At 39.4% G+C, this 24739-nt stretch overlaps 1 protein-coding gene across 4 annotated transcripts; it reads left to right on the top strand.

The window, feature by feature from the left end:
- Positions 1–6544: 6544 nt before the first annotated feature.
- LOC124989702 (glutathione S-transferase alpha-3) lies at positions 6545–21784 on the top strand. Of its 4 annotated transcripts, none has more exons than XM_047559671.1 (7): positions 6545–6613; positions 12025–12132; positions 14919–14970; positions 15513–15645; positions 17513–17654; positions 19993–20124; positions 20913–21784. In XM_047559671.1, exons 2-7 carry the CDS (start codon positions 12046–12048, stop codon positions 21030–21032), a joined length of 666 nt encoding a protein of 221 aa, XP_047415627.1. In that variant the 5' UTR covers positions 6545–6613; positions 12025–12045; the 3' UTR covers positions 21033–21784. The 4 variants fall into 4 exon arrangements, with proteins under 4 accessions (XP_047415627.1, XP_047415630.1, XP_047415628.1 ...); XM_047559674.1 differs by lacking the exon at positions 6545–6613 and adding an exon at positions 11263–11507; XM_047559672.1 differs by lacking the exon at positions 6545–6613 and adding an exon at positions 11264–11550.
- The last annotated feature ends 2955 nt before the right edge of the window (positions 21785–24739 follow it).

Below are 24739 nucleotides of genomic sequence, written 5' to 3' on the forward strand. Positions count from 1 at the left end.
ATTTTCTTTATCCATTCATCTGTTGAAAGACATCTAGCTTGGTTTCATAGTTTAGCAATTGTGACTTGAGCTGCTATAAACATTGATGTGACTGTGTCACTGTAATATGCTGATTTTAAGTCCTTTGGGTATATGCTGAGGAGTAAGATAGCTGGATCAAATGGTGGTTCCATTCCAGGTTTTCTAAGGAATCTTCACACTACTTTCCAAAATGGTTGCACTGATTTGGAGTCCCACCAGCAATGTATGAGTGTACCTTTTCCCCCACATCCTTACCAACACTTATTATTGCTTGTATTCATGATAATTGCTATTCTGAAAGGAGTGAGATGAAATCTTAGTTTTGATTTGTATTTCTATAAATGCTAGAGATGACGAACATTTTTTCATATGTTTGTTGATTGTGTTTCTTCTGTAAAGTGTCTGTTAGGTTTTTTTAGCCCATTTATTTGTTTTTGTTTTCATTTTGTTTTTTTGGTGTTTTTTGAGTTCCTTATACATCCTAGAGATTAGTGCTCTATCTGAGGTGTGTGTGGTGAAGATTTTCTCCCATTCTGTAGATTCTCTCTTCATGTTATTGATTGTTTCCTTTGCTGAGAAGAAGCTTTTTAGTTTGAATCCATTTCATTTATTGATTCTTAATTTTACCTCTGTGGTTTAGGAGTCTTGTTAAGGATGTCAGGTTCTAAGACATCATGATGAAGATTCAGGTCTACTTTTTCTTTTATTATGTCTCTCTTCTAGTGCCTAAGTCTTGGGGCCACTTTAAGTTGATTTTTGTGCAGGGTGAGAGATAGATGTTTAGTTTCATATGAATTTCCAGTTTTCCCAGCACCACTTGTTGAATAGGCTATCTTTTCTCCAATGTATGTTTTTGGTGCCTTTGTCAAGAATGAGATAACCATATTTATGAGGGTTTGTCTCTGTGTCTTTTATTTTATACCATTGGTCTACATGTCTATTTTGGTGCCTATACCATGCCATTTTTGTTATTATTGCTCTGTAGTATAGTTTAAGATCTGGTATTGTGATGCCTCCTGCTTCACTCTTGTTGCTAAGGATTGTTTTGGCTATTCTGGGTCTCTTATTTTTCCCAATGAATTTCATGATTGCTTTTTCTAGTTCTATGGAAGTCATTGAGATTTAATAGGAATTGCATTAAATATGTATAATACTTTTGATAGTATGGCCATTTTAACAAAATTAATTTTGCCTATCTAAGAACATAGGAGACCTTTCCATCTTCTAAGGTCTTCTTCAATATCTTTTTTTAGTATTCTGTAGTTTTTATTGTAGAGATCTTTTACCTCTTTTGTTAGATTGATTCCCAAGGTTTTTTGTTTTTGTTTTTGAGGTTATTTTGAATGGGATAGTTTTCCTAATTTCCCTTGGCCTTACTTTTTAATAACGATTTAATGTTTTTTTTTTTTTTTTTTTTACCTTCCTGGGTTGTCCTTTGTCTTTCCATTTTCCTTATTTTGTTAATTAACTTAAGGCTTTTATTAGTGTCTGCAAGACCCAAAGCTGAGACAGAAAATTCTAGAAGGTTTGTTGACTAGCTGGAATTTGTAGCAATAAAGTCATATAGGGTGCTAATGTAAAAACAGCTTTTACAGTGCTCTGTGTTGTAACAGGTATATTTATTAGGTTAATATCCTTGTCATAATAAAGTTACCTGTAAACTTTTTTTCACATTCCAGCAAGAGGATGAGTAAGGACACCTTTGCTCTTTTCTTGATGGATCAAATGATTATTGCTCTAAGCGACTGTTAGTGTCAAGGTGAAAAAAACAAAAATGGAGTAGTATCGATTTGGGACTTGGGCCAACCTGCAGTCTCCTGAGTCACTATTGTTTAAACTCTGCTAACTGTCTTTACCAGTGACCCTTTCACTAAACTCCCTGGAGAAATGCAACCCACAGGCTTGCACACAAAACATCTCAGCTGCCTCACTTAGAATGTTCTACTTGACTTTTGTAGAAAGAGAGAGACCCTCTTCCCAGGGTGAAAAGACTTCATAGTAGCTTATGGCTAACACTAGGCTGGCTGTTCTTTGAGGAATAGCAGCCTTCTGTGATTGCTCCCCTGTGAGCTGTGGGTCAGGACCTGAGACATACTCTTGGACATGATGGTATTTAAATTCAAGGTACTGCTCCTAAATTAGTTACTCTCAGAATTCATTTTAGTAAGGAATCCTCAGGAAGCTCAGAATACCAATCTACAAAATGAACCAATCCATTCCAATTATACATCCTGGTTTCAATAGCTTCTTGACTTTGCCCTTATGCCACATTAACTACTTTGTTGGTACCTCCAAGTCTTAGAGATACTTTATGTTGTCCCTGAATGATTTTTCCCTGGTGGGGAAAATGGCATTAAGACTAGTGGACAAGGCTCAGACTGACTGAAATCTAAACTTGGTGACCATCAAGAATACAAATAGTAATAAATGCTGGCAACTATGTGGGCAAAAAGAATTCTTACACACTGTTGACATTGTTGGTGAGAATATAAATTGGTACAGCCACTATGGAAATTAGTAAGGAGTTTCCTAAAAATAAATAAATAAATAAATCTTTTTTAAAAAAAGTTAAAGGTAGAACTTCTATATGATCCAGTTATACCACTCCTAGATATTTATACAAAAGAATTATCCAAAAAGTCAGCATACTTTAGAGATACATGCATACCCATGTTTATTGCAGCATAATTGACAATAGCCAAGTTATGGAATCAGCCTAGGTGTACATCAACAGATGAATAAAGAAAAAAATACACACACACACACACACACAATGGAGTTTCATTCATCCATAAGAAAGAATGAAATTGTGCCATCTGCAGGAAAATTGGTGGAACCAGACACCATAATTTTGGTTGAAGTAAGTCAGATTCAAAGGGAAGAGTACCATGTTTTCTCTGATATATAGAAGCTAGAGGGGGAAAAGCCTTGATGTAACTGTGGCCCACTTCACCTTTTGAATATAGCTCTGAGGCTTATTTTTAAAAGGGACATGTTTCCTTTTCCTCTTCTCCCCCTCCCCCTCCCTAACCTGGAAGTAAAAAACAAGATTACCTGAGTTATCTGTTCTCCACAGCAAGGAGATATCTGCCCGAGGATCTAGGAAGTGAGTATCTCTCACATTAACAAGTGAAAGTTAACACACCATCTGGGGCACCCCTGGATTATAGCCTTTGAAGAGCTCCTTTAAAAGCCCCCTGTTCCTCCTGATGGGGAGAATCACAGCCTTTGGGACAGGAGTCTCTTGTGTTTCTCCTTTGTTAGCAAAGCAATAAAACTTCTTTTTCCTTTTTTTCAAAACCGTGTCCTCCTTATTGAATTGGCATCAGGTACAAGGATCGAAAATAGAAGGGAAGCATTTTGGGTACAGGAAGGGAACCAGTGGCGGGTGGGGGGTGGGGGGAGAATGAGGAGGGGGAGGCATAGAGGAGTGAAATGGATCAAATTACATTTTTACATATATATGAATATACCACAATAAAATGTACCATTATGTACAAATAATTTAGACCAATTAAAAAAAAGGAAAAAATAAATAAATAAAAAGGGATAGTATTGCAGTAGGATCATTTTAAACAAATATTATTTTTCTAATTATTCCTTTTCCCACTAACTCCCACAGTTTCTCAACTATTAACTAGCCCAAAACAGTCACGCTTGGGGAGATGATGTTGTGGCGTGTTCTAAATAATTCACCAGGTCAACATAAAAACAGAACGTGGAACCTTTATCGCCAGCAGCCAAGACACAGAGATCTAAATCTTTTGTCACATCTTGACCCCAAATGAAGGTAAGGACAGTCTTGTAAAGCTAAAAACCACAAAAAGGTGGGGACAGAAGAATCATAATCATAATCACAAGATACATTTCATAAAAGTGGAAAATTACCAGGTTGTATATCAAAAACAGTTATGTTTTCAGAAATTACATTTTCAAAAGGGAGGAAGAAGAAGAGACATGTCTTTATACACCGGTACTGTTAAAGCAGGCACTGTGGCTAGGAGGCAAGGGGGGCAGATGTGGGCACCATTCGGGAGGGGGCCAACTTCACATAAGGTGGGGTATCTGAACAAAATGGCCTAAGTTTGATCAGGATATTTGAAGTCAGCCCCTAACAATGAGACGGGATTGCTGCAGTGTGAGGGTGCTACTAATGAGTAACAATTTGGACAAAGAGAGACAATCCAGGAAGTCCTCCAACACTGCCGTAAAGAAGGCAGATGGCTCTTCAGTAGGTGCATGTCAGGGTTTTAAGCCCCCTTGCTCTTCCCAACCAGCGACAAGGGAAGGGGACACTCCCCAACAAGGCCAGACCAGGAAAGGTAGGGCCGACTGACCGCCGGCACCCAGCCTCCAGGCGGAGGACAATCAGATGCATCAGGGAGACCAGTCACAGCAGGAACTAGTTTATTGAGGAAGTCACACAGCTTTTATGTAGGGGCTAGGCGGGAACCAATCAGCTTAAAGGTCAGTAAGGGAGGGGGTTCACGCAGGTGAGAGTCCCATAGGACTATATGGCAAGCAGGAGCTGATCACGTTGGAGGAACTGTTGTTAACCAATCCCTGACGGCGGTCCAGTTTATCGTCATGAACCTTTGAAACTGCCTTTGAGCCTTCATTTTGCTCACTCGCCAGGGAGTAAGGAGTCAGCCTGAGTTAATATGTCATTAGTCACAACAGGTGCAGAAGGCAGATGGTGCTGGTCAACATTATAAAGTTCATTTTTGCTATCATGACTTCATTTGTTCATTCACGCTTATAGGGACTGCTATCATGACAGGTGTAAGGAATCCCACAAAAACCACGCCGGACACGGGAAATCACATAAGGGAGTTTATTAAGCAAACAAAGTGTCTCCCTGCAAGGTAAGAGAGAAAGTGAGAGGGAAAGAAAGGGAACAAGAAAGAGTGCGCACTAGAGAGAGTAGAAAATCGAAGAGGATAGAGAAATTGAGTAGGAGAGAGAGAAGCATGAGAAAAGATGGCGGGTATCTACCCTTAAGCAGTTGAATTCTGCCAGGCTAACAGGGAACCAATAGCGGAGAAGGATACTTGCAAGCTGACTGATGAACCAATAGCTAGCTAGGATGTTCACAGACTGACAGTAGTTGGGAGGCAGGGAAATGGCTGCAAAGGAAAGGGCTGGGGGAGCAGCTTTGTACATTACAACAGGGAAACCCAAGTTTCACTACTGCAATCCAGTGGGCAGAATGGAATCCATCTGGTGGCTCTCTAGGAAGCAATTGGAGTGGAGGTCAAGTTTTGAGTTAGGCAATCTTACAATGAACCTGTATTAAATGCTTTTCTTGCATCAGTCAGAAGATGTTTCTTACTGAGAGACCTCTTAAAATTTGTTACCTTAAAAAAATTGCCTGTTTGAATAAAGAGATTAATAGATCAGACCTAAAAATTGTTAAGATTTCTTCTCATGAAACAGCATAAACATTAAAATAAATTTAAAAAACTAATCACAATTTGTGGACTTCATTTGGATTTTGATTTAAACAAACTGTAAAAACAAATTTGTAGCATTCATGTAATAATTAGAAATATGAAGCTGGGTATAGTAGTACACTTCTGTAATTCCAGAGACTCCAGAGCCTGAGGCAGGAGGATTGTAAGTTTGAGCCCAGTCTGGCAATTCAGCAAGACCCTGTCTCAAAGATTAAAAAAAAAAAAAAAAAAAAAATGGGAAGGTGAGGGCTAGAGATGTAGATCCGTTAGAGCACCTCTGGGTTCAATCTCCGGTAACATTAAAAAAGAAGAAGAAGAAAAGGAGAAAATAAAACGAATATTGAATAATTGATGACATTAAAGACTTACTATTAGTATTTTAGGTTATAATGATATGACAATGTTTTGTAATTTAAAAAAATAGTTTCTATGCTTTAGAGAAACACATTGAAGTAGTTAAGAATGAAATATATATGACATGTGGAATTTCCTTTAAATTATTACAAGAGGAGAGTGGATGGGCATATATATCAAAGATTCTTGAAGCTAAGTGAGGGGTACAAAGAACAATATGATATTCTGCTCTTTATTTTCATGCATGTCAGAAATTTTCATAATAAAGAGATTAAAATGTAAAATATTAGAAAATGAAAGCACATTTTAAAAGGTGCCATTCAACCCACACAGCCACATCCTAGCAAAGCTCAAAATAGAGGTTTTTCATCTGCCTTAATACATGCATTCCATTCAAGAAAGCCCAGCACAAAGTTTCTTGAAAAAGCCAGTCCCCAGGGGGTAAGGGAAACAGGCAGGGAGGTAGGGAGGGAGAGAGAGAGAGAAAAAAAAAATATCTGTCTGAAATGTTTTCTTCAAATTTCTGCCTGCAACCTTGAAAAGGAAAATATTAACCAGTTGTTTTGTGATATCAGAATGACTGGGCATTTTTTCCCCCAATCTCCCATGGGGAGATTGTGGCTCTTAAATATTGTGGGAGTGACTTTTGCCACTGGTCTCTTCTCCCTTCAATAAGAAGGAGTTATTCAAATGAAATAAATAAATAAATAAATAAATAAATAAATAAATAAATAAATATATCAGGAACTCTGTAGTGGAGCTAAGAGGGAGCAGCCTTCAACAAGGTAAGTTACAATCTAATCAATTTTCCTACATTTCCTCACATCCTCCCTTTTAGATACCACAAAAAAATACTTTAAAATGTGTCCTTAATACAAACAAAATCCTGTTTTACACTCACATTATGTATCCTTGATGTGCTTAGATGATGGTTCAAGAATTATTAAATCAGCTTTTGTTGGATACATCTTTACAGAAATGTAAAGTTAGAATTTGGGAAACCAGAGCAGGAGAGTTTCATGGTATGAGAAAAATTCATGAGGAGGAGAAAAGAGAAAAGGCAGTAGTTTAGACAAACTGAGGTTATGACCAGTGAAGAGGCAGGACTGTGGGATTTATGCCAAAGTTTTTTTCTCTAGAGATAGTCAACACCCAATTATTGGAATTGTGATACTGTAATACTATGTAGACTGAAAATTCAGCATTGAGATATTCTATCATAAAAATAGTTTGGGGGCTGGGGTTGTGACTCAGTGGTAGAGCACTTGCCTAGCATGTGTGAGGCACTGCGTTTGATTCCCAGCACCAAATAAAAATAAATGAATAAAATAAAGGTATATTCACATCTAAAATTTTAAAAAAAATTGTATGGTTGGGAAAATGAGATGCCATTTTGGACTTGCTATTAATTAACCAGATGGAAAGTCTCACCTTTTCTCTGGGGTTCACCATCTCATGACAAAAAAGGAGAATGGCTAAGGCAGGTTTTCTCATCTTTGGCAGGACTTCCTGTTAGACCCATGTAAATCTTTCTGTGTGGGACTGTCCTTTTCATTATAGAATATTTAGAGGCCTCCTGGCCACACCCCAGCTGATGCTGTAGCACTTTCCAAACTCTCAGGTTGTGACAGCCAAACAAACCAAACAAAAAAATAAAACCTCTCCAGACATTGCCCACCATCCTCAGTACTGGGGAAGCAGCACCCCCCAGCTGAGGATCACTGGGAGACATGACTTCCCAAGTGCTAACACTCAGAAGTCTCCATGCAAAACCCAGACAATCACTGGAGCGTGTAACTAGTTTTTAAAAGCACATGAACACTTAGCTGGAATGTATGAGTCTTTAGAATTGGAATTTAAAATTCAGCTATGCCCTGCAATAATGTTAATATTGAGAAGAAGGAAAGTTTCTATAAAGGAGAGACTGAGTTTCAGGGAAAGTCTCTGGAAATCTGGTGTCAGAGAAACCAGGGTCTACTAGAATTCACAGGACATAGTGCAGCACCTCTGGGAGAAGATACTGAAAGGACAATGAAGAAAAACGTGTTGCGTGGGCTGCAGAGAGAAGGTCTGGAGGAAAACAAGATGTGACCCTAGTTTAAAGAGTAGGAAGCAGACATTTGGGATGCAAAATCCATTCAGTAGAGAGCTAGAGATGCTAACCTGTACCCAACAGTCTGCATAAGTAGAAAGGGCAGGGTACTTAGTTCTCAGAGACTGGTAAGATTTTTCCCTTGTTCTGACTTTCTGGGCTAGCAGAAGTCACGATTCTTGGGTTGGAATTACCAGAAACTCGTTAAGTAGACTCATTCCAATCTGTCAGGTGTTTACAATGCTGTGTGCCTGACTAATTTAAAACCCTTCAGGACAGAGACCAAGTCAGACTGGTAACTTGCTCCCTATAGCCATCATCATCTCTTGATATGTGGAAACTGCTCTAGAGTTCTATGGACAAAACAGAGATAGAGATAGAGAGACAGATAGAAGATGGATAATAAATGATGGATGGTGAGTGGTTGGATGGATGGAAAGACAAAGGATTCATGGGCTACCCCATGTGTTCGGTGCACACTCATCTCTCAGGAACTGGAGCAATGGTGGATATCCATTTACTGAATCCTTATTTTGAGTGTGTATATGCTATTTCATTGCAATTTCTCAATAGCCCTCAAAGGTAGATATAACCATCTCTGTTTTCAGTGGAGAAAATTGAGAATTAAAGACTAACCAGTCCACCAGTCCACATACTTCTAAATGGAAGGAGTTGTAATTTCTCTGCAAGCCTTTCTTTTAGCTTCTAGAGAAATAGCTAATATTACTTGTGTCCCCATGATTCTAAAACCACCTCACAGATATAATTCCTTTAACTTACTACTGGAATTGGTGTAGATTATATTTCTTTCAAAACCCATTTTCTTCATGGGGCAAATATACTTATTTCAGTATTCAATTCACTCAGATTTGGATTGTCAAGAGAAAGCAAGGGATACTTTTATCTTTTGTTGTTGTTGTTGTTGTTGTTGTTGTTGTTGCCACAAAACCTCTGAAAAGTTGCTCATGAATTCTGTATCCTCTAGCTCCCTCCCCTTCTTACTTTCAGGTGGCTATAGGATTCTGGTTGGAAAGATATGGAAAGGCCCTCAGATAGAAGCATAGAGGGAGACGAGGGTTCCATATTAGAGTGGAGAAACCCTGACCAGGAACCAGAGGAGTTCAAACAACCCAACACTTAGTGTGTGAGCAGGAAAGTGGCTTCAGCATGCTCCTCTGCAGTAGGACACCAGGCGCCGTCCTCAGGTGCTTGCAGAGGGGACACTCACAACTCAGCATTGACCATGAGTGATGAAACTGGATGTGAACCCAGCAAGTCATCCAGTCTCTCTTGGTCCCACTTTCTGTGCACCTAGCAAAGCCTCATGGTGACCTTTGTCCCAGCCTTGCCCTAGTCTTTGGAAGCCTTACATTCCGAAGCTGGAGAAAGTCACTTACAACAAAGAGCATCATGATAGAGCCTTATGTAAGGTAAAACTCATTTCCCTGTGTAACAGGATCCTTAGTCAAGAGCTGAGAAAAGCCCAATGTGAGGATTTGAATTGTGACTCTGAACGCTCATCCTGAGCACCTGAACACACCTGGCACCTGGTGTGAGTTTCACTCTCCCTTCTCATCTGCTGAACATGCCTCCTTCATTTCCCTCAAAAGAAAGTACAGTGGACTTCCTAACAGACTGAGTGAGAGATGAGTCAGTGTTTCTAAAGGATTTTATACTTCATAAAGGTTAGGATTGTGTGTATGTGTTTGTGTGTGTGTGTGTGCGCACGCGCACGGACGCCACATTTTAAAATGTGGGTATTTAAAACATTTTGATGCCTAAAATCCAATCACACATAATTTTTCAGAAATACATCTAATGGCAAAGACAAGTATATTTTTGCATTAAACTCAAAGACAAAACTTTGCAAGAAGACAGAATGTTTTGTAGTAGAACTTCAGATTAAATGTAACTGTTTTCCCCTCTCATTGGGACTCCTGTGCTTAGTGAGTATTGTGTGATTGTATTCACACTCATAATAGTGATGTCACCTCAGTCCCAGGAGCCACTGATTTTCATTCTCTGATTCTTCACTGTGCCCTCTACCTTCAAGGCAGCCTGAGATACAGCAAGGGCCATCAGAGGTCCTTCACTGGATGCCATTGGTGTGTATCGTACCACTTGCAATGGCCACCCGGGCATTCACATGTGCACGCTCCTCTGCACACTGCACCCACATAACTGAAGTGAAACGCTTTCCAAACACTTCTGCACTCTGATATTTGCTGTTCCTTTCTATCTCGTTTATAAAATTAGTAGATTTCACAATCTATAGAGGGATTACTGTGCATATTTTGAAAATCATTAACAGAAAATCAAACCTAGACTTTGGTTTTAAACAGAGATGAGTTTGACCTCCTGGTTCATCTCTTCATTCGGGCAAGTTCCTTTAGAAATTCACACTATCAGGCTGGGGAGATAGCTCAGTCAGTAGAGTGCTCGCCTTGCAAGCACAAGACCCTGGGTTCGATCTCCAGCACCGCAAAAAAAAAAAAAAAAGAAGAAGAAAAAAAAAAAGAAATTCACACTATCCCCAACTGTAAAATGATCATATTCTATGAAGTTCCCTGAAGATTTATTATTTTTAGTTTAAACTGAAGATAATGTATGGAGTACCCAGTGTATGGCTGGCACTGAAGGAATGTCAGCTCCACTCCATTTACTGTCAAGTGAATGTAGTGCCATCCCTTCTGCTAGACCACACAGAAAAATACAAGCTGTAGAGTACAGCATGGAGTTCCAGAGAATTAAGGAATCAGCAAGCTGTGTCCGTGGGAGGAACCTGGGCCTTGTGAGCTACCAGTGCACAAATCCTGAGGCCTGATTTCTACTTTTGATGCAACGCAGCCTAACTGCCCAAGGACTGAATAGTGACTTCGCTCCTGGTCCTAGTTGTTGTTGGTGTCCTCTGATTTCAGAGCCCTGACAAGTTCTCAAGGCCTTCATCTGTGTGGTTCTAGACCCTCCTTGTTTTTGTTTCACATTATGATTTTCCATGGCCCCTGGTGACTCTGGTGTGACTGTGGACATTGCATTTCACTTCCATGATGTTCAGTTTCACTAACTGAAAAGTAGAGATTAAAAACAATTGGTGCCCAAAGCTATGTGAATATTCAAAACATAATGTATCAAAAGAGATTTGTATTGGGGTGAGACATAGGCAGTTTTCAATAAATTTTAGTTTTCTAGTTCTTTCTCTTCCCACTACCATTCACTACCATGCACTGTGACCAATGAGCCTGCCAAGAACAGTTATATTTTAACCAATGGGGACCTGAGACAGGTTTAGTGCAGTCTGAGGTTGGCTGCTGATGGGTAACCCGTTGGACCGAGGAATACAGTCCAAGAACTTCTGTGACCCTGCCACAAAGAAGGCAGATCCTTCTTGAGTATAACTGGTGCTTTTCTACCAAACATCTTAAAGTACCTCTTTTTGATATGATGGTCTTGAAACCTTGAATCCATGGGAAAAGGCCAACGACTCAAGGAAAAGTTGCTGGGGAAAAGAAAAAGATTTATTGGAAAGGCAGCAAATCAAAGAAGGCAGAGGCTACAGCCAACAAAGACCATCTTGCATAGGATTACAAGTGCGAGGCTTGTACTGGGAGTTGTGGGGACTGCAGCCCAGAGGTGGGTGCCAGGGCAGTTACAGACTTGCGGTGGCCTGCTTTTCTGATGCAGGGTTGCTGTTAGCATAGGTCACAGGATGTTCTGGGTTCTGTAACTCTAAAGAAAATTTGCTGATTAGAAAGTCTTTTTTCTTATCTTTTCAGTTACTTTTCCCAGGAATAGGTAATTCTGAAATTAATTATTAGGATACACACAGTAACTTTCCCCCAGAGAATGGGGGAGATAGAGAAAAGTATCTTTCCCCTGGAGGACAGGGGGTGATAACATTCTCTGGAGAACAGTTTTCAAACCCCTTAGATGGCCTCAGTCAGAGGTTTCTTCTACTAGCAAAAATAATATGAGACTAATAATGTATAGCCTGACTGTGTGAATTCCAAAATTAGTGATTTTTTTTAGGCCAACTAAGAACAACTGAAGCTAGGGTTTGTTTAGGTTTTGCCATAGTAACAGTTTCATCCATTCACTCACATTTAGGAAAACCCAGACACTGCTGTTATGGCCAGGAAACCCATTCTTCACTACTTTGATGGACGGGGCAGAATGGAGTCCATCCGGTGGCTCTTGGCTGGAGCTGGAGTAGAGGTATGTTCTGAGTTAGATAATTTTAAGTTGGATCTAATATTTACTGTAATAGATACTTTTCTCACATAGGCTAGGTGAGGTTTTTAACTGAATACCAAGTCAAGAGTTTTGCCTTCAACAAAACTACCAGTTATTAAGAGACTCACAGACTTAAGCAAATAAATTGTCAGTATTTTCATCAAAGAGGATAGACATTAATGTAAGAAATATATCACAATTTGTAGACCTTATTTGGATTTGGGTTTAAACAAACTATAGAACATAATTTATGAAATTTATAAAAATTAGAAACATGATTATTGATTGAATATTGGTGATAGTAAATTATTATTAATGTTTTTGGTGGGATAACATAGTTATTTTTTACATAGTTCCTGTATTTTTGAAAAACTAATTGAACTATTTAAGAATGAAACACAATCATGTGTCCTTAACAATGGGGACACAGTCTGAGAAACGTGTCTTTAGGCAGTTTTGTTGTGCAAACATTGTAGAGTGTTCCAACAAAACCAGGGGCTGTAGCCTACTACATCCCTCGGCAATATTGTGTGATCTGTTGTTGCTCAGCCACACACCTGTGTCGCATGATACCGTACTGAATACTGTAGATGATTGTAACACAATGATAAGCACCTGTGTATCTAAACATAAAAGAGGTACAGTAAACATGGTACAAAAGATGAACTATGAGGCATCTATATGCAACACTCTACCAGGCCTAGAGTCTGCAAGTCTGGTAATTGCTCTGAGTGAGTCAGTAAGTGAGTGGTGAGTGAAAGTGAAGGCCCAGTGCACTACTGAATGCTATAATTTGTATGTGAAAAGTTGACAAATGCCCATATTTTAAAAGTGTATCCCTAGGCTGAGGCACCCTTAGAATATAGTGGAATTATTTCGAGGTGGGGCCTAGTGGGAGGAGTTATGTTGCTGAGGGTGTGCTTTTGAAGGGGATTGTGGAACGCAGCCCCTGTGTCTTTTCACTTCCTGACAACCGTGAAGCCAGCAGTTTGCTCCACCACATGCTGCCTACCATGATGTTCTTCCTTGTCACAAAGTAACAGTGCCAAACAACCATAGACCCAAACCTCTGAAGTTGTGACAACCCAAATTAACCTGTCCCTCTTTACATGTTGATTCTCTTAGGTATTTCTTAGAATAATGAAAAGCTGATTTAACACAGTGCACACTACTGTAGACTTCTGTACACATAGGCGGCACTCATTTATTGAAACGTTTCCCTTTCTCAAAAATAAACTCAGTTTACGGTAAAGTTTTTACTTTACAAACTTCTAATTTTTCAACTTTTTGACTATTTCCTAATAATACTTAAAATGCAAACATATTATACAGCTGTGTAAAATATTTTTATTCCTTGTCCTCTAAACTTTTTCCATTTTTTATTTTTATTTAATTTTATTTTTAAAATTCTTTTGTTAACAAGTTAAGAAGCAAACACAGGTTCAGAATCATCAATATCACTGTTTTCTACCTCCCCATCATGTCCCACTAGAGAATTTTAGAGGCAGTAATATGCATGGATCTGTCACCTCCTATGATCACAGTGCCTTCTTCTAGACTAACTACTAAGGACCTACCTGGTAATTGTCCTGAGGAGACATCGCTGCGCAGAAATAAGTGCATGGCGACTTGCTTGGTTTGCTTTTTCTCATTATATATATATAGATTTGCTTGGAAGTAGATAATATACCATGAAAATTCCTCTCTATTAATGAAAACCTTGTTATTTGGAGTTTATATTTTCAACTTTTAAAAAATAATTATTTTTAATACAGGCTCTTCTCAGTGGTCATAACATTGTTTTGTTTGTTTGTTTTTACAGTACTGGGTATTGAACCCAGGGCCATGAGTGTGATAGGCAAATGCTCTACCACCAAGCTACATCTGCAGCCTTCATGTTTTTGACATTTTGAAGGAGCTTAGGAAGTCTACAAAGCCTTCTACTAACTGCTTCACTGTGAATTTTCTTAGGTATTCTTCCTTTTCTTCTGTAGTTTTCTATTTCTTTGCCTCTTCTTGAGCTACATATTCACTAATCAATAGGAAATTGTCAGTTCTTTTCTTGTCTTACAGCGCCACCTTTGTGTACATAGTCAGTGATTGACTGAAACATTGTTATGTAGCACATGACTGTGCATGAAATCTTGATGGGATTTCCTTTAAATTATTACCAGAGAAGAAGAGTGGGTGGTACATAGATGAAAGCCTGTTGGCATCAGTAGACAATTGCTGAAATTGGTGAGGGCTAAAGGAGCAACAAAATACTCAGTTTATATTTACGCATGTGAGAAATTTCCATTAAAAAAGATCTAAATTCTATCCTATAAGAAAGTAAATGCAATTATACTGAAAATACACACCATAATTGTGAGGTGGACTGGAGGAGATAGTAATAGCCTGTTAACCATGGAACATATTTATTCAGCAATAATTTTGTGGGGCACCTATAAAGAGCCAGGTTTTGTACCAGTTCTTGGAGATACACGTGAACTAGACAGATGAGGTCCCTCTCCTCAAGCAGCCAACACATCTATGATATCTATGATGGATGGGATCAAGCACTTTTCAGGCTTGTGACCCATGCATTTTTCATGATAGATGTAATATAAATTTCCAGATAGCCATGACCAGACTCTTTGGTGTCTATGTCCAATCTCAAAAATCTGACCTGCTTCATATTAAACATAGATAGGAGTGATTCAAACTGAAAAGCATGCAAGACTATTGAGTGAACTTATCAGGACTCATTTACTGTTTCTTCTCTCCAGTTTGAAGAGAAATTTCTGAAAACACGAGAAGACTTGGAAAATTTAAGAAAAGGTAAGAAATATCTTAATACCTCTTAAGGGTGTTCCTAGGAGAAGACTGAAACATCACATAACACTTGTGTATTTGTAAGGATGGTAGTGCTGACGGAAGAGAGGTAGAGAGTGGTTAAAATGTAAGATCTGGCAACTCTGGGGGCTAAAAAGGGTGAGACCTTTGTGAGTACTTGCTAAGGAACAATCTCCAGGGCCCTCTCCTTGCCTTCTTCAGACGTTGAATGCAATTGGCTCCTGCCCTGTTGCAGGCTCTCTACCTTCTTCCTAAAATATCCATGAAACACACAAATACTCAGGGACACACAATGTATATGGATGGATGGGAAATTAAAACAGCTGTGAAACAATAGGCTGAAAGTAAAGAAGTTGATAAGAAAAAGAAGAAACAAAAAAACTAAAAATAAAGTGGTATCTTACTGGAAAATTTACCAATGGATAATTTTTTTCCTTTTGTATCTTCAGTCATTTTCACCACTGTTTTACATTGTGAACACATCTGATCTATAGAGGTTTCATCTGTTCATTGTCTCCTTCCACAAGATGGAAGTTTGATGTTCCAGCAGGTGCCCATGGTGGAGATTGACGGCATGAAGCTGGTGCAGACCAGAGCCATTCTCAACTACATTGCCACCAAATACAACCTCTACGGGAAGGATGTAAAGGAGAGAGCCCTGTACGGTATATTTTCTATTCTTACATCAACAGATAACATGGAAAGATTTGATGTCCTTCTTTGAGTGAGATAAACTATGGCAGGCAAACTATGATGAGCACCAGGCTGAACCTGGGCATTAACACTGAGTCAAAATGGGCGAGTATTGTGGAGATGCAGAAGAGTAAGCTTGGCCTGGATTCAGGGCAGTGTCATGTAGAACAGGATGCTGTTCATGGAGGCTTGCAAATCCTGAGGAACTGTGAAATCAGGAATGTGGTGTAATCCTGATTCCATTTGCTTAGGCTTTAGAGGGTAAATACTATGCAGTAGCTCGGGACAGGGAAGGGTTTGAGTGGCAGACTCGAAGGCCTGGTAAAAGAAGGATCGAAAGCACCTGATTTTCCAGTTCCAGAAAGCATAAGACCGATGGCCAGGAACCTAAGCTCCCCTCTTCTTCTACAGATGGGTCAACTTGATGAGGGTTAGCAGAGTCTGGTGTCAAGACACAAGAGTGACCCAAAACATTTCATGTAGACTTCAAGAAGCACAACTGATTCAGCACTGGGGTTTAGGTCTCCTCCCTCCGGAACTGAAACTGCTTTATTGAAAATAAAATCTTGTATGGACTCTGGAAAGTTCCTCAAAAAGTTAAAAAGAGCTACCAATAACCCAGCAATTCTAATATTAGAGCTATACCCAAGAGGAATACAAATGCATCCTGAGTAGTATTTGTGCACAAATGTTCATAGCTGCATTATTCATAATACCCAATAAGTGGAAATAAACTAAACATGCAACAATGAAGGGATGAAGGAAGGTTCTCCGGTCATACAGTAGAATACTTTTGCTGTGCAAGGAGATGAAGTACTGATGCATGTGGCAATGTGGATGAACCTTGACAGCATCATGTCACATAAAAGAAACCAGATGCAGGAGGCCACATATTGTGTGGTTTCTTTAGTATGAATGTGCAGAACACTCATGTGCAGAGGGACAGAACGTAGATTAGTGGTTTTCTGGAGCTGGAGGGAGGGGTGGTATACATGTTTTTGTAATTCACTCAGCCTGGTAAAAATGTTCTGGAACTGGAGAGTGTTGATGTTTGCAGAATTCTGTGAATGTACTAAAAAAAAAATCACAGAATAGTAACTTTAATTGGATGACAATTATGGTGTGAACATTTGTCAATAAAGTTGCTATTTAAAAAAATAATTTTGGCAAGCCTGTTTGAAACAAAAGAAATGAAGTTCTCTTATATTGTGCCCTTACTATAACCATACAAGGAATTTCCAAGTCTTAGGTGGGGACCCCAAGAAATGCCATCATGATTAGCATCAGGCAACAGTACATGGAAAGGGTTAGGGAACATGATTTATGGGAAATAATTAGGAGAACTCTATTTCTAAAATTGAACATGAAAATTATCCTGAGCTGTATAATAAGAGCAAGAGAGGGACTTGTCTGAGAAGCTGGGGCAGGGACTCTGTCTTGCGTTTACCTAGGAAACAGGAGTTTAGCAATAGAAATCATAGTGTGTTTGTGTCCAGAACAAAGCACAGCAGAGACAGCAAACCCTATTGTACTATCAATGTTTACAGACATCAAGTTCTCTAAAGACAATAACTTGTGATGGCCCAGTGATACTCTTTGGAACTGTATGTGGTCATGTGTATAACAAAAATTTAGACATGTCTTCCCTGTAGGTTGCTCTAAGAAATAAATGTTAATCTATAAATAAAACTCAGAAAATTTTAACTGGATTTTGAAGGGTCCCTACTGAAGGCGAATTACTTTGACTACTATCTGGTGCTCTATTTTCATGGATTTCAAGACTATAAAATCTGGGACAGAGGCATTTGACAGAGCGCTTGTATTTTGCTTTCAGAATTGATATGTATTCAGAAGGTGTGGCAGATTTGAATGAAATAGTTCTTTATTACCCATACCTTCCACCTGGGGATAAAGATGGAAGCCTTACCCAGATCAAAGATAAATCGAGAAACCGTTATTTTCCTGCCTTTGAGAAGGTAAGTGGAAGCTATTTCACCTTTGGGGTGCCCTCTAAACTGAAGATGGATGGGATGAAGTGGGGGCAGCCCAGAACCATTCTCATCTGTACTGCCACCAGATACAACCTCTATGGGAAGGACATAAAGGAAAGAACACTGTATAGTTTGTTTCTATTCTTATATTAACATGGGAAGGGTTTAGGTTATACCTTGAGTGAGATGGACCATGGCAAGGGGATCATGAGCAGCATCAGCCTGGCCGGGCACAAACACTGACTTTCTCTTTATCTGGGTAAGGCTTACCTATTGATGGGAGAGTCCCATGGAAATGAGGGAAGAATCATAGAACAGGATGCAGTTCATGAATACAGCACAGTGACAGTTTAGAGGGTGGCTTAGAGTTTAGAGGACATCTTAGTCCCAACAGGTTATCTTAGCACTTAGGACTGCTCTATGAATAATGCCATTGTCTGGAAGGTTTAAACAATAGATATGCATTTCTCATAGTTCTGGAGACTGAGAAGTACCAGATCAAGGAAGTGGTGGATTGGTATCTGGCAAGCCTCGCTTCTTGGTTCATGAATGGCTGACTTTTGACTATGTCTTCCTATGGCAAATGGTTCTAAGGTCTCATTATAACAGCACTAGTGCCATTCTTGAGAGCTCTTCCCACAGGACCTAATTATGACCCAAAAGTCCCACCTAACAGCATCATATTGAGTGTCGGGATCACCACATATGAGTCTGAGGGGACAAAGACATTCTTCCCATAACAGAAACAGGAGAAAATCAGTGCCTGGTATTCTTGGACATTGACTTTCACTTCCAGAGGGCCTTCTTTCATGCTCCTTTAGTACTCTGGCACTTGAGGCATTGTGTGAAGATAGACTGTGATGAAGGCTTGCTCTAGTGACCAAAGTTAAAAGTGTAAATTTACTGGGACTCAAACTAGAATTCTTTATGTACAGAATTTCATGGTGCAGAAGTAGCACTTGGGCTGTGGGAAGTTCTAAGCACACTGGAGGTAAAGATAAAAGAATGCTGTAAATTGTAGCATAGATGATGACACATAATGGGGGGTGGGAGGGGTTAGTGTTAGGGTTAGAGTTAGGGTTAGGGAGGGGGGCAAGAATGGAGGAAGGAAGGAGTGTATAGAGGGAAAAGAGGGGTGGGAGGGGTGGGGGGAAGGGAAAAAATAACAGAATGAATCAAACGACATTACCCTATGTAAATTTATGATTACACAAATGGTATGCCTTTATGCCATGTACAGAGAAACAACATGTATCCCATTTGTTTACAATAATAAAAAATAAATAAATAAAAAATAAAATAAAATAAAACCTATTTCACAAAATAAAAAAAATTAAAAAAATTAAAAAAAAATAAATTGTAGCATAAATTTGATGCTGTGTTTTGTTCTTATACCAGGCAATTATTCCTACTTCTCTATATATACTTAATCTGATAAGGTGGTTGACAAAATATTTTCTTTAATTGGTAGTGCCATGGTTTTTTTTTCTATTTTCTTCATTATTTCAATATTGCTGAGATATTTAAACAAATATCACATATTACCCCAAAATTCTTTTGTGAAAACTCTCATACATGCATATAAATTGAAAGAAAGTGTGAAGAATCCATAGATACCCATCTCTGAGATAACAGAATTTACATCTTATGATGTCACTTTATCATGTGTTCATCTTTCCACTCCTGTCTCCACAAAACATTTTACTTTTCCCATTTCATAGTAAGATTCAAACATGAGTGCAGTTCATCCTTAAATAATTCGGCATACCGATTAGACCATCATGGTTAAAGCCAATGTCACAAAAGTTGTGATGATTCAAGTTCACTTTAGATCCTAGACACATAACCAGGAAAGTAAGAAATCAGACTTGAGGAAAAACAGAGGCACTGAAATGATGTATTCACAGAGAAAGCGGTGCTTATTAAATGAGACACTGTCTACAAGTGATTGCAGAGAAAGAGAGAGCAGACAAGAGAGGAACCTCTTGAAATTACCTGCTGTGCCATTTAGAGTGTAGGGCAGGTGGAAACATGGCACAGCAAATGTTATGCCCTTGGCACAGGCAGAAGATGCTGGTTATGGTGGGCGGTGTGAGTGATGCAGGAATGCGAGGGTGAGAATGAAAGGGTCACCCAGGATTTAACAGAGGAGGGAGCTGAGCCCCACACTCTCATTCATGAGTCAGGGACCTGCAGAAAGGTCTGCAGCTCCACACTGCCCAGGAGGCAGCAGACCAACAGAGTTGGGCTGAGAGGCTCAGGGACAACCTGGGGCCCGGGCCTGGCTATGTGTGGTCATGATCTGACTCCTCCCACTCTGCAGGTGCTAAAGAGCCATGGACAAGACTACCTTGTTGGGAACAGGCTGAGCAAGGCCGACATTCACCTCACTGAACTTCTCTACCGCACAGAAGAGCTTGACCCCAGCGTTCTGGCCAACTTCCCTCTGCTGAAGGTGATCTCTCTCAAGCCGTCAGAGAGGCCTACACCTCCCATCATGAATCTCATATTTAAACATGGGGCTGGTGGTGTTCTGACTTCTGGCCATCTCCAGGCTTCACCCCTACCCCTGGCCTCCAAAAGATTTCTAAGGCCCTGGTTCTGAGGAATGAAAAGAATCTTGTTATGCAAGGAAATGTGAGGCGAATGCTACTCTAAGAAGTATATATGGCTTTGTATAATAAGTAAAACCCAGGGCCCAGCTTTCTCTTCACAGACCCCTCTCCCATTTGGGTTCTGATCATGATTTCCTCAGGTTCTCTCTGCAAACCTCCCTTCCTTACCTCCTCCCCACTCCACAAGTCCCATCTTTATCTCTCAGTGTGACCATTTGTAGTGACTGCCACCTGCATTTGCCGTTTTATTTCTATCATCGTTTCTAACTCAGTTTCCCCATATCTTCAGTTCACCTGTTTGAGTGCTTCTCTGCACCCACATGTGACAGGCACGGTGTTTTTCCTTATATCATACAATAGCAAAGCAGCTACAGGATTAAAAGTGTAAGGCGGAAGAGAGGATGGCTGGATCTGAATACAGTTTTAAAGAGAAGTTGGGGAAATTGTTATTGAGCTTTTTTCTCTAGCTCTTATCTTTATTCTCATTGGTTGTCTGTTTCCCAGACAGCATGCTATGCTGATGGAGGGATTCAGTTGTTCTTCATTAAGGAGGGGTGCAGACTTCCTGGTTGTGTTAATGGGAGTTGGTTTGGGCTCCACCCTGAGGCTGTGTTCTTGTTCATTGCAGGCCCTGAAAACCAGAATCAGCAACCTGCCCACAGTGAAGAAGTTTCTGCAGCCTGGCAGCCAGAGGAAGCCTTTAGAGGATGAAAAATGCTTGGAATCAGTAAAGAAGATTTTCAGTTAAATAAGGTAGACCTGGAGATAGAGCACATACAATATTGTGCTTTATCCAAATGTTGATTGTGATTAATATGAGGCTAACAGAGTTTCCCAAAATTTAGGCGTTATTCAGTTAGAAATGAGCTATGCAAACTTCTTTGCAATGCAGTCTATTTAGTATTGGTCAACTTTATAATCATGATCATCTCCTGAGATATCTCTTTAAATTAAACAGATCAGAGAAAGTTTCTTAGTCTCTGAACTATAAAAAAAAATTGCCTTATAACATCTGTTATATACTATCTCAAAGAAAAGTTGAAATTTTCATCTGATGCTCAGGCTTGTGCAAAAATATTTTTCCTTTTATATATTGCTACCTTTCTCACCAAAACACACAAAAACAAACCTATAAAGAATCATTTTCTTTTGACTTTTCCCCTGTTCAGTTATTCAACCTATATATTTATGTCTAGTATGAAATATTCCATGTTCTTGGAGCTGGATAATCAATGATGAAAAAATCTGATACATTCTCTACACTCATGACAATGGTTTTAGTGAGAGAAACAAACAAAAAATAGATAAACCTAATCTAAAATCATATATACCAAGTGTATCACATTCCTAAGGCTGCTACAAGAAATTCCTACAAAACTGTGGTATATATATACAATGGAATATTACTCAGCTATAAAGAATAATAAAATTATGGTATTTGCAGGCAAATGGATGAAATTGGAGAACTTCATGCTAAGTGAGATAAGCCAATCTCAAAAATCCAAAAGACAAATTATCTCACTGATAAGCGGATGATGACACATAATGGGGGGTGGGAGGGGGGCAAGAATGGAGGAAGGAGGGACTGTATAGAGGGGAAAGAGGGGTGGGAAGGGTGGGGGGGAAGGAAAAAATAACAGAATGAATCAAACATCATTACCTTGTGTGAATGTATGATTACGCAAATGGTAAGCTGTTACTCCATGTACAAACAGAAACAACATGCATCCCATTTGTTTACAATAAAAATAAATTTTAAAAAAAGATACAATAAAAATATTTCTTATTTGGTCTAAATGATAACTGTTCAAAATAATAAGAGCACCAACGTATTTCATTATAGCTTACTAATAAGTGAAAAGAATGGTGTTAATGTTATAGGAAGGAGGAATTGGGAATACTTTTGTTATAAGGTACTTCCATTACCAGTGAAGGAGTGTAGTGTTATTTAAAAAAAAAAAAAAAAAGAAAGAAAAAAAAAAAGAAATCCCTACAAACTTGGTAGTTTTTAAATAATGGAAATTCATTCTTTCACAGTTCTGTAGCTAAGTCAGGGACGGATCCTTCTTAGCCTCTTCCTAGTATCTGACAGGTGCCGGACATTCTTGGAGTTTCTCCTTTTTTTTTTTTTTTTTTGTCACAACACTCATGTCTGCCTGCATGGTCACAGGACATTCTCCCAGTGTGTGTTGCCTGTCCAAATCACCCCCATCTTATGAGCACACCAGCAATTAAATTAGGAGCCACTCTAATCCGGTATGACCTCACCTGGATTATTTCTGCAGAAACCCTTTTTCCAGATAAGGTCACACTGAAAGGTAGTCAGGGTTAGGACTTAAACACAGCCTTCTGTGTGGACAGAACTTCACCTGCTCACCATGATTTAGTGCTGGGAAGGCACCATCAGGAGACCTCTTCTGGGATCTGTGGGTGAGACACGGTTTCTCAAAGAGAGGAGTCATATCTGAGGTGAGATGTGCAGGAGGGACAATTAGTGAGGGGGTGGCACCACCACTGGCCAGCAGAGGTGAATCCAGACAGAGATCAGTACAATCAATAGCAAAGAAGAGAGGCCAAACGTCAAGTATTTAAGGAAAGAGAACATAGCTGCTTTCAGTGGAGCATTAAAACTTAAGACAGGGAAGAGTGGCCCTGAGGGGAGATCAGGGAACAGGGCTCAGGGTTTGGAGTAAAGACTTTAAAGTCCATGGAAACAAGTTGAGATTTTGTCTTGAGAAAAATAGAAAGTCATAAAGTACAACCACATTCCTTATCTTGCCAAAGTGACATAAAATCACATTTAAAAAATGTTCTTTAAAGTAACTCAGAACAAAGACATTCTTCCCCCACTGGGAGTCTCTTACTCATGTTTAAAGATAAGTTTAGACCCATTAAAATTTTAACAGGTTTATTTCAGTAGACAGAAATTCATGAATCTGGCATTAACAAACCAGAAATGATTAGACCACCACCCAGGAGATGTGAAAGAAAATCTTTTTAAGGTAATTATGGAAGCAAAAGAAGGAAAACATTTGGTTGGTTAAAGTGGAAACCACATATTAGATGTCAAAAGGCAGTTTCTTATCAGATAATCTCAAGTTAATATTTCCCTGGCACATGGCCTTCCTGATAAGTTGGGTTTCTGTTTACCTACATAAGACTCTCTGGAGCTCTCTCAACCTAGTGGCCGCCCAATTAACTATTTTAAATACCACATTAAATGCAATAGCCTAGGGGCTTACTCCATTCAAGGAATCAGGTAGCACAGAGATTAATATCTGAAAATCTCAATGGTTTTCTGCTGCCATCCACACACACTGTCCCTGTTGTCTCACAGACTCCCTGACCTGAATTTTGGTCAAAATGCTGGTCACCATCTGTCCACCTAAACAGAAGCATTCACATGCCCTCCACAAGGGGAAGGAAGAGGAGGTTTCCTTTTCAGGTCTAGAATTTCAAACTATAGATTGAGATATATAATTATTTGTCCTCTGGCAAGCCCATAGGATCTAGGGAACCGAATTTGGGGCTTAGTTCCAGCTAGCCATTTTCATAGTGTGAGCTTCCCCACAGATGGTTGTGATAGGGCAGAGGGTGACCTGGAACTCCTTTTGTAATGTCTATTTAATGTTAGGTCAACTGAGCCCAACCAAACTGTTCCAAGACAGCTTCCTAAAGGGTTCCCAGTTCCCTTTGCACATTTACCTACTTCCTCTCACCTGGAGACTCCTCAGGGAATTAAGGGAGGCCTTTGTTAAATGCTTCTCAATCTGCCTTGGGATAGAACAAATGTATTTTGCATTTGTGATGTACATGAGCTTTTGGAGGTCTGAGGCAAAATTCTACATTTTAAGTCTGGAATGTCCCTCAAAACTGTGTCTTAAGGTCTATTCCTCAGCTCAGCACTACTAAAAGGTAGTGGAAATCTTTAAGAGGGAGATTTGACCTCCCTGGAGGTGTGACTTTGAAGGGGATTGTGGGAAGCTAGTCTCATCCCCCTCCCACTACCTACCTTAGCTCTCTTCTTCCTGGCCAATATAAGGTGAACAGTTTTCCTGTCGCATGCTCCAGCCAGCCATGATATACTTAGCCACCACAGGATCAAAAGCAACAAGGTCAAATGAACATTGACTGAAACACCTAAAGCTATGAGCCAAAATAAAACTTTCCTCTTTTAAGTTGATAATCTCAGGTACTTTTGTTATAGAAAGGGAAACTGACTAACTCACTCTAGAACAATGATTTTTAAACTCATCAGATCCAGCACTTCCTAGCTTATACCATATATTTAGAATTTCTTTTTACCTTGGAATTAATTTCCTAAGATTTATCTGATTGCTCTTATTTGAGTTTTGATTGAGGAGTACATAATAAATCACCAGGAAAAAAATTTGCATAAAAGGAATTACAAATCAACATGTCACCTGGGGCCAAGGGAGCGTCCCTGCAAAAAGT

Source organism: Sciurus carolinensis, chromosome 7 (genome assembly GCF_902686445.1).
Source record: "Sciurus carolinensis chromosome 7, mSciCar1.2, whole genome shotgun sequence".
Taxonomy (NCBI): Eukaryota; Metazoa; Chordata; class Mammalia; order Rodentia; family Sciuridae; genus Sciurus; species Sciurus carolinensis.